Below are 9,551 nucleotides of genomic sequence, written 5' to 3' on the forward strand. Positions count from 1 at the left end.
AGCTAAATTTGGTTTCACGATTTCTTTTATACACCGTTATTACCGAAAGGGTGAAGTGCCACTTTCTTCAAGATTATTTGGACTCGGCTCCACTGATAGCACAAAACGAATTTAGAGCATTTGCCAGCAATTTCTGGAACATTACCTTGTTTATACCGACGGTTCTATGCTGGACGACAAAACAGCCTGCCCTTTTTGACCCTCAAACTGGCAACAAGGTATGTTTTGATATCGATAATTTTCATATAAACGGGAAATACGAACATATTTTAGTGAATATGATTAAACAGGTTTACGCCTTGACCTTACAAGGAAAGGAAGTTACTTTGCATTGGGTAAAATGGCACATTGGAATCCCTGTTAACGAAAAAGTAGACAAACTGGTCAAAATTGCCACTACAGCTAGAGTCCCAACTGTTGGGTTTAAAATGACGTGCTTAGACATCCAAAGGATTCTTAAAAAGAAAATTCAACGGAAATAGGAGAAAGTTTATCGTTCCTCTTCAGTGGGTAATCTCTAATATTCCTTGTTTCCAAAAGTGCAGAAGAATAATGCCTTGTATGCTAACGGAGGTAGAAGCAAAGCATTCTATAGCAAATCAGCAAGTTGGGAGTAGGTTACCGCATTTGCGGTGCCTACCTTTTAAGAATAGATATACATACGATGTATGAGGGAATGCCCCCATTGGCTCCTAGATTGTCAGGAATTCGAAGAATATAAAACTGAATTTCTGCAAAAAGTAGATGGATATATGGCCTTGCAGAGGCCATATAATTCTGACACACTAACATCAGAACAGGAAACAAGTATACGCTGAGATAGTGGAGTTTTTAATAAATGCGGTCTAGACGTGTAAAGAAATCCATTAATATAGAAGATTTATAAATTATATATAACACATACATGGATAATGGAACTACCGACCTCCAAACAAAAAAAAAAGAAAGAAATTCTTTTAGGTCCGTTTTATTTTTATATACCTTTGCAAAAAAAAGATCCTTTTTGCATGTGAGTATTAAAAAATAAACAGTGTTTTAATTTGTTCTGATTTCATATATTGCTGTAAAAAGTATTTTAATTGGTTTAATGCATAAGCCCATTTTTTACAATATAGAATTATTTATTTTCTGATGAGTTTTTATCATTTCTCAAATTTATGTACTGATATAAGGTAAAATTATTGAATTCTTTTTACACATGCCCATATTTCATAATGATCAGTTGGGTTGGTAATTACTATATTTAATAACTAATTAAATACAAATTAAATAGAAAAAATAGCTATATTTCAAATCTGTATTTAAAGTTATTCAGATATCGTGAGATGCGGTCGGGTGTTATGTAGGTTTCAGAAAAACATTTTCTTTATCGCGCCAACATTTCGATCTTTTATTGAGATCATCTTCAGGGCTCAAAATGTTTGTCTTCTGTGTAATTATGCCATCCTTGCGTGTCGTGTTGAAAGTGCAGTTTAACACTTTGAGCCCTGAAGATGATCAATAAAAGATCGAAACGTTGGCACGATAAAGAAAATGTTTTTCTGAAACCTACACACACCCGACCGCATCTCACGATATCTGAATAACTATCGATTAACGGTTACTAATCTCTACACATTTCTGTATTTAAAATTAATTTTTGTAAACTCCCACCGTCGCCTCTAGAATTTGTTAAATTTCCTTTCCCGTAAAAACTAACATAATTATCAAGCAGCATCGTTCTATGGCTAATACGAAAAGTTAGGCAAAACTAGAAATTTGGGTGAGGAACGCACGAGTTTTCCTACGCTGTCGGGTCTGAGTTCGAATCACAGTATAACCCTCTGAAATTTAATTGGAGAAGTATTTGCTAAAATTAGTCTCAATCGCTTTAATCCACTGTCCGCTGAACTAAAGAACGCAACGCACCTGTTTATCCACTGAGAAATAGAAAGTACATTCTGGAACGGGTCGACCTTTGGCTGGAGAGTGGTCGCAACCTGAAAATGTTATCTTCATTTTATCGAACCGATGTCAGCGGACCTTTGGCTGCTTTATTTCCTGGTCAGCGGCCCTTTCTGTATGCTATACAAAATCGGGATCGATTCACGCACAACTCCTTCCCAATCTTCTGTGTTTTTGGATGCTCCTAAATATCCTGCCCCAAATCTTGGTTACAAAGGGGGTTTCTAGACACTATATAATGATGTGAAAGAAATGGCCAGCGGGTGGACGTTGGGCGCCCGATCGACTGATCGCATCACGGGTAGGTCAGTGAAGCAGAGCGTGCTGTACAGATGGGAGATGGATCATGAGTGACTGAACTACGGGGGCAAGCAAATTAGCTCTAAGCCCATAGCGTGCTATCGGATTTGGTTTCGTATTGGCTCGTTGGTGAGGGTACGTAAAGTTTAATGCTGTCGTCCAGGTGTTGCTGTTATCAGAAACATTTACCGAACGGCTGGCTCTCCTAGGGATGGTTAGCGTTCTTCTTAAAAAGAAAGCCATGGTTTTTCCTTGTGAAACACCAGACCGCATCTCACGATCTCCGAATAATCATCGACTAACGGTCACTAATCACCACACATTTAACATTTTTGTGAGTTGAATAAAAATGTATACTATTTCGTGTGCGCTTTATGTCGATGGAGATTTCGTATTCCCCTGGTTTTTAAAAAGCGTTTCAATTTTAAAAATAAATGTTCATCAACTGTTTCTATTTTATGAAATTTTGGGTTAAAATCGAATCGTTTTTCTTTGAAAAGTTTAGACGACATTCTTAAATGGCAAGTACTAAAATTACATTTTATTGGGCACAATCTCAGTAACGATTTGGGTAAAATTAAAACTCATTAACATTTAAGTTCGATTGTCGTGCTTAATTATAAAACTTGAGTAACTAACAAACGATGAATCTTCAGTACCCCCAAACTTTAAGTTGGTCGGCCTTCTGATCTGATTATTTCTTCCCGAGAAAAATCCCTCTTTTCAAAGAGGTTAAAATATTCTTCGCTAAAACCGCTCAATTATGTCAAAAAATTATACGGATTATCCAACATCGAACAAAGTAATATTACGTTCATTATTGCATGATATGTTCTATACATATGTATGAAGTGAAAATAATACAGATAAGAAGTTTCGGTTAAAAATAAACAAAAATGTAAATAAAAAGTGTATTAATGAAAATACATGTAAGTATGAAAAGCTAGCATATTATTCATTTATTTGGTAAAGAGTTAAATAATTTGATTACAAATTAAAATAGCATGTCATATTTTTGTAATGAGTTAGCATAATTTTTTAATTATTCAGAAATCGTGAGATGCGGTCTGGTGTGATGTAGGTTTCAGAAAAACATTTTCTTTATCGTGCCAACGTTTCGAACTTTATTGAGATCATCTTCAGGCCTCAAAGTGTTTGTCTTCCGTGTAATTGTGCCATTCTTGCGCATCGTGTTGAGAGGGCATCTCACGATTTCTGAATAATTATCGATTAACGGTCACTAATCACCACTAATTTTTTAAGCATAAAATTTATAGTATTCTTGTGAAAATAGCCTGAAGAATTAAACATAACAACTGAATATAAGAAGATTCAGATTTAAATGTAAAATGGATGACAGAAAGATTATGTCTACTTCCTGACGTGCTGTAAAGAAGGGGATCAGAAAATGGGAAATTAGAAAGGCCAGGATCGATTGAATCACTTTGACTTTACATTCTTTCTCCTTTTTGAATTCACTGTTTCAATCACAACCCGTATGAATTTTAATAAAATATTTTTCCTTTTCTCCGCTGTCCGGAAATGTTTCAATTAGAATGACAAATCCTGAACTTGTTGGCAATTAATAATGGAAATTTTTGAAGATCTTAGTAAACTGATCTGTAAAAGTCATTTAGCCGTCTTCTACATTTCTAATATGCCTCTTGAATAATAAGTTATATTAAAAGTATTTCGAACTCCTAAGTTTCGGCGGGGGTGGAATTAAAGTTTATAAAGCATAATTTATGCTGCAGTATGCAAATTTTAGAAATGGCCCTGACGTAATATAATTTGCCCTTTAGGTGGATATCTTTTTTATTGCTTTTTTATAAATATCTATTAATACCACTGGAAGGCTAAGATAAAAAAATATTTAATACATTACTGGGAATAGCCAAATTATAACGAGTATTTAGTCTGCTGAGAAAATTATATTACTTTCAATTACTCATGATTACCTGTTTCCAGCAAACTTTTTAATTAAATGATTACCCAAGTAAAAATATATATTTTTTTATTTCAAGCTATTCACATGATTCAATTAATTAAGGCTTTGGTTGAGATAAAAAGTCAGTGTCACGAGCGAGATTCGAACCCACGACTTTGGCTAAATTTGCTGCTGCTCTACCACTTGAGCTATCGTGACTTCACACTGACTTTTTTATCTCAACGAAAGCTTTAATTAATTGAAAATAATTTATTTGGTAAATCGGACCACGACACCTAATATATATAAAATTAATTAAAATAGAAGAAAAAAATGTGATGATAATTTATGCTGTTTGTCATTGATGGTATTGTTAATGTTTTAAAAACGCCAATATTATGCTACAAATGATTTATAAGCAAGCTTTTCTTTAATTTCTAACAAGGTTATTTTACAGTACTTAGGCTTCTATAACGTGAAGATCAACGTTTCCAGACTACTTATTTATCTAAAGTAATAAGTAAAAAAAATCCAATATAAACCTTTATACAAAACCTTTGCATAAAAAAACGTATTTTCAAGTTTGTTGTTTTATTGTGACATCTAAAGTAAAGGCCTTTAATTGAATATATGCTCATCACGGGGAAACGAAGCGAACCGGTTTGCCCCACAATTCATTTGATATATTATTCCCATTGATTTCTCAAACCGAGCACCATTTCTCCGGGGCAAAAAAGGGCCAGTTTATCCGGCCATAATCCAAGTGAAGCTCTCGAAAGAGACTAAGGCCCCGTCAGAAATTGAAACATCCCTCTTAATCCGGCTTTGTCAGGGCGTCCGTTTTGAATTAGTCAAAAATCCGATGGACCGGAGACAATCTCCTGACGTCAATCCTGCTTTATATCTGCGGCGTCCATTAACATGAAGATGAGCTTCATTTGGTAACCAAATTCAAAACGCACTCAATAAAAGCCCGTGAGGAGGCAATAGATTGAAGGCTGCGGGGTTGAAAAAAATTTGCTCCCATTCCTGCCAAGTATGACTGAGTTTAAAAAGAAATTGTTTTCCCCAATTCTGAATTCATCTCTGGTTTTGTCTTCCCGTGCTTATTACGAGCATTTTCAGTTTTACAATTTAATCTCATATCAGCTATATCAGTTCGTATTGATTTGAATACCACTTATTATTTACATATAATATTATTATTATCTTTCAATTAATTAACCTTTATGTAAAGTATTGGTTGAAATGAAAAAGTTAGTGTCACGAGCGAGATTCGAACCCACGACGTTCGACTCAATACGCCGCTACGTTAATGGAAGTTAGTGTTCGAGTGGATCAAAGTCACGATAGCTCAAATGGTAGAGCAGCGGCGTGTTTAGCCGAGGGTCGTGGGTTCGAATCCCGCTCGTGACACTAACTTTTTCATTTCAACCAATACCTCACATAAAGATTCATTAATTGAGAGAAAGTTATTTGGTCAATCTAACCACGAAATATAATGGTTTATTATTATCTTTGAAGAAACAGTCTTGTCCATCAACAACAAAGAACTACGGCTTTCCTTTTAATTCAGACTCTAAGGACTATCCCTAGAACACGGACTGTCGTTGAATTCCCGTACAAGACTTAAGAGGCAACAACATAACACCCCGAAACTTATCAACATCTGTTTGCCAGTGCATGTCCTCCAATGGGATTAATAGATTATTGCAGAACTTGGCCAATTTTGCAAATTCTATGTTTCTTATTAAATAGGTCGTCAAGCACTAGGAAACGAGGGTTGGAGAAACGAGGATACAAATTGAGAATTATGATTGCCCAGTAAAACAAGGCACGACGTTGGTAATCAAAGCATTTCCTTTGGCGTAATGTTGATTCTTGCTATTTATGAAGAAATATCAGTTAAATGCAATTTTTCTTATCGTAACTACAAATATTATTTCTTATTTCGGTTATTTCGTGTCAAAATTGACCAAAGACTGAGAGTCGGAAATACTGAAAATCTTGGTGACATCTCATTACGACCTGCAAAAAGTACAATAAAAGTAATAAGTACATAAATCCATAAAAAAATATCATCATCGTAACCATAAGATTAATACGTGTCACGTATTCAGATTTGGCCAATTAATAGTCCAATTAATCACGGGAAAATTCAGTCATTTGAAAATAGTAAAAAGTTTAATTTTTAATACTCATTATTTGGAGATCGTGAGATGCGGTCTAGTGTGACATTCTTTATCTCGCCAACGTTTCGATCTTCATTGAGATCATCTTCAGGGCCTGGGATTTATAAACATTGTTTAAATTTTATAAATGCATGTAGGATGTGAATATTGCTAGAAATTTTAAGTTCAATAAAAGTATTTGTGTGTACTCAAAATGTTTGTTTTCTGTGTAGATGTGTCATTCTTGTCGGTTGAGAGTGGCAGTGAGATATTGCTGTTTTATGTGTATATACGTTGGATTTTGAAGTGGTGGGGAAGGAAGTCGGGATAGAAAGACATTTTTATATGAGTAATATGAAAAAAAATGGGTAATGGTTCGGCCGGATTATCCTTTCAGGATTATTAGACGGGGATAAGTAAGGAAAGGAAAGCCAAAATATTGAAGATTTAGACTATGTAGAAATGTTTGATGTGTGGAATGTGATGATTGCTTTATATGTTATATTATAGTTTTGTATGATGTGATGATGATACGTGTATGTTAACGATATTGATACATTAGTTATTCAGATATCGTGAGATGCGGTCGGATATTGATACATAAGAATGACACATCTGCACAGAAAACAAACACTTTGAGTGAGTACAAATACTTTGAATCTAAAAATTTTAGCATTGTATAAATTCATATATATGCATTTTTCACATCCTACATGTATTTCTAAAATTTAAACAATGTTTATAAATCCCAGGCCCTGAAGATGATCTCAATAAAGATCGAAACGTTGGCACGATAAAGAAAATGTTTTTCTAAAATCTACGTCACACCAGACCGCATCTCACGTTCTCCCAATAATCATTGACTAACGGTCACTAAACACCACAAATTTTTAATATTATTGACACAAAGATGTTTTATCTTTTAACTTGAATCGAACTTCAAAATATATCTAAATTTAATAAGAGTAATTTTGACATCTGGATTGTCAGAAAGGAGACATCACACGAAGAGATGGAGGGATGATGGTGGTGTGATAAGTAATTTACTAGAATGAATTATAATGCTCGGGGAGCACAAACCCCGCTTCCTAGTATCCTTATCAACATCAGTATGAATTATGCCCAACTTATTAGGAAGATGTAATGTTAACATTTCAGTCTTCAATTCACACTCTCAACACTCTTTACCCGCTTCTGATCTCTATCCCTCTTATAAAATCCACGGATTTTAGCTACATTTAATTCCTGTCTTTTTGACTACCTGCTGTCTTTATAATTGGACAGCATGATAGGTTAATTTCTATAAAAGTTTTCCATTTTTATTTAATTTATTTGTTTTTTGTTACTACTTTTAAATCTTTAGATATGGGTATATTCATTTTGCCACAAATTGTGCCAAATTTTGTACATTTTTTGCTATTCGAGGGGGTCCAAAGCCATTTATTTTATTCTTCTTTTATTGTGATATTAATATACTTGTACGACTAAAATCTCACATCTCGATATTTTCTGTTTACTACATCTTAGACTCGATAGAAGGCTCACTCCCTGTTATTTGACAAAAAGAAAAACACCAACAATTATATGGATAGTGATCTTTCTCACCTTATCTGTCATGAGTAACATTTCAGCTTATAAAGGTAAATTTAGGATAGAAGTTTAAAAAAACAAAGTTCAAACCGAACATTACGCGTTTTTCTCCAACCCTCGCGTCCCATTCATCTCACTTGATAAAAACTAGTGGAGTTTGGCTTGGCTATTCGGTCTCATCCGTCCTATTCAACTTGCACCGTCAGATTTTCACTTATTCCGGACTCTACTAAATTCTCTTAATGGGCAGTACTAGGATTCCCTGGATGGTTGCCAAACCACATTAAGGCAGTTTCTCACTAATTTTGTTAAAAAGGTATAATGAAATTATCCAGAGGCTGGACAAAGGCATTGGAACGAATGTGCCGTACCTAATTGAATAAATGTATTTCACAGTATTTAAACATGACTAAAAAATCATTTCATGGCTTTGTTTCTCCGTGTTTGATTATGTTTTATGTCAAACCCTAAGCAACTTCAGATGGAATGAATTGTTCATCGCAGAGAATAATTATTTCAGGTGCACTTCAGTATTGTTTAATAGTTTAGCTTCGTACAGTCACACACTTCGACTTATCTATAAAGATTCATCGCGTACTAAACTAGCAAGAACACTTAAAATTGATTTGTTCTTTTCAAGATTAAGTACGCAATCACGTAACCTCTGCAGGTCCGGAGATATATGTAAATATATATAAATTTGTTGAAGAGAATTTCTGTCAAAATGTTTGAAAGATGGCAAACAATCTGTTTGAAAGTTTGTAATAACTTTATGCACTTTTTTTATATAATGAAAGTAAGGTAATTCCTGTCATATTCACGTCCAACTACTTGTTTGGTGTCGCCGGCGAGGGTCAAACTACTATCCAATACTGTTTTAATATGGTGATGGATTAAAAAGCCATGAGCTGGATTCAAAATTCGAGTTCGAGGTTTGATCGTGAGATGCAGTCTGATGTGACGGGTTTTAAAAAATATTTTCTTTATCGGGCCAGCGTTTCGATCTTTATTGAGATCATCTTCAGGGCCAGGGATTTACAAACATTGTTTACGTTATACAAATATATGCAGAATGTGGAAAAAAATTGAATTTTTACAAAGCTAGAAATTTTAGATTCAATCAATATGCTCCCTCAAAATGTTTGTTTTTGTGTAGATGTGTCATTATTGTTTATCGTGTTGAGAGAGTCAGTGAGATATTGATGTTTTATGTTTATATACGTTGGATTTGGAAGGGGTGGGGAAAGAAGTCGGGATGGAAAAACATTTTTATATGAGGAGCCGGCTTCTTTGAGGAGAAAGGAGCCGACAATGGGAAAAACGTGGGTAATGGTTCGATCTGATTATCTGATTTGAGGATTATACAAACGGGGATAATTAGGGAAATGAAAGCCAAATTATTGAAGTATTAGACTATGTAGAAATGTTTGATGTGTGGAATGTAATGATTGTTTTATATGTTATATTATCTGTTTTGTGTGATGTGATGATGATATATGTAGATTATTGATAGTGGATTGGATTAATGATATCAGCGACTGAGTTTGCATGTGTCTGTTCTGTAATTGATGTTTGATGCTGTGTTTATCTCTGTGGATGTAAACCATTTTTTTGTGATT

The 9,551-nt window shown here is 34.4% G+C and overlaps 1 protein-coding gene and 1 non-coding gene across 2 annotated transcripts in view; both read left to right on the plus strand.

Annotated features, from left to right (window-relative positions):
* LOC112127440 overlaps nucleotides 1-245 on the plus strand; it is a 55,371-nt gene extending 55,126 nt beyond the window's left edge. Inside the window, exon 3 of the mRNA XM_024228461.1 lies at nucleotides 3-245. Within this exon, the coding sequence (XP_024084229.1) occupies nucleotides 3-115 (113 nt within the window). The 3' untranslated portion in view covers nucleotides 116-245. The remainder of the gene's footprint in view (nucleotides 1-2) is intronic.
* Nucleotides 246-5,514: 5,269 nt separating this feature from the next.
* Nucleotides 5,515-5,587, plus strand: Trnan-guu. Its single transcript has one exon. It is a non-coding gene; the product is annotated as a tRNA-Asn (tRNA).
* Nucleotides 5,588-9,551: the final 3,964 nt, after the last annotated feature.

This window comes from Cimex lectularius, unplaced genomic scaffold, assembly GCF_000648675.2.
Source record: "Cimex lectularius strain Harlan isolate CLEC.00 unplaced genomic scaffold, Clec_2.1 scaffold163, whole genome shotgun sequence".
In the NCBI taxonomy this organism is placed as follows: domain Eukaryota; kingdom Metazoa; phylum Arthropoda; class Insecta; order Hemiptera; family Cimicidae; genus Cimex; species Cimex lectularius.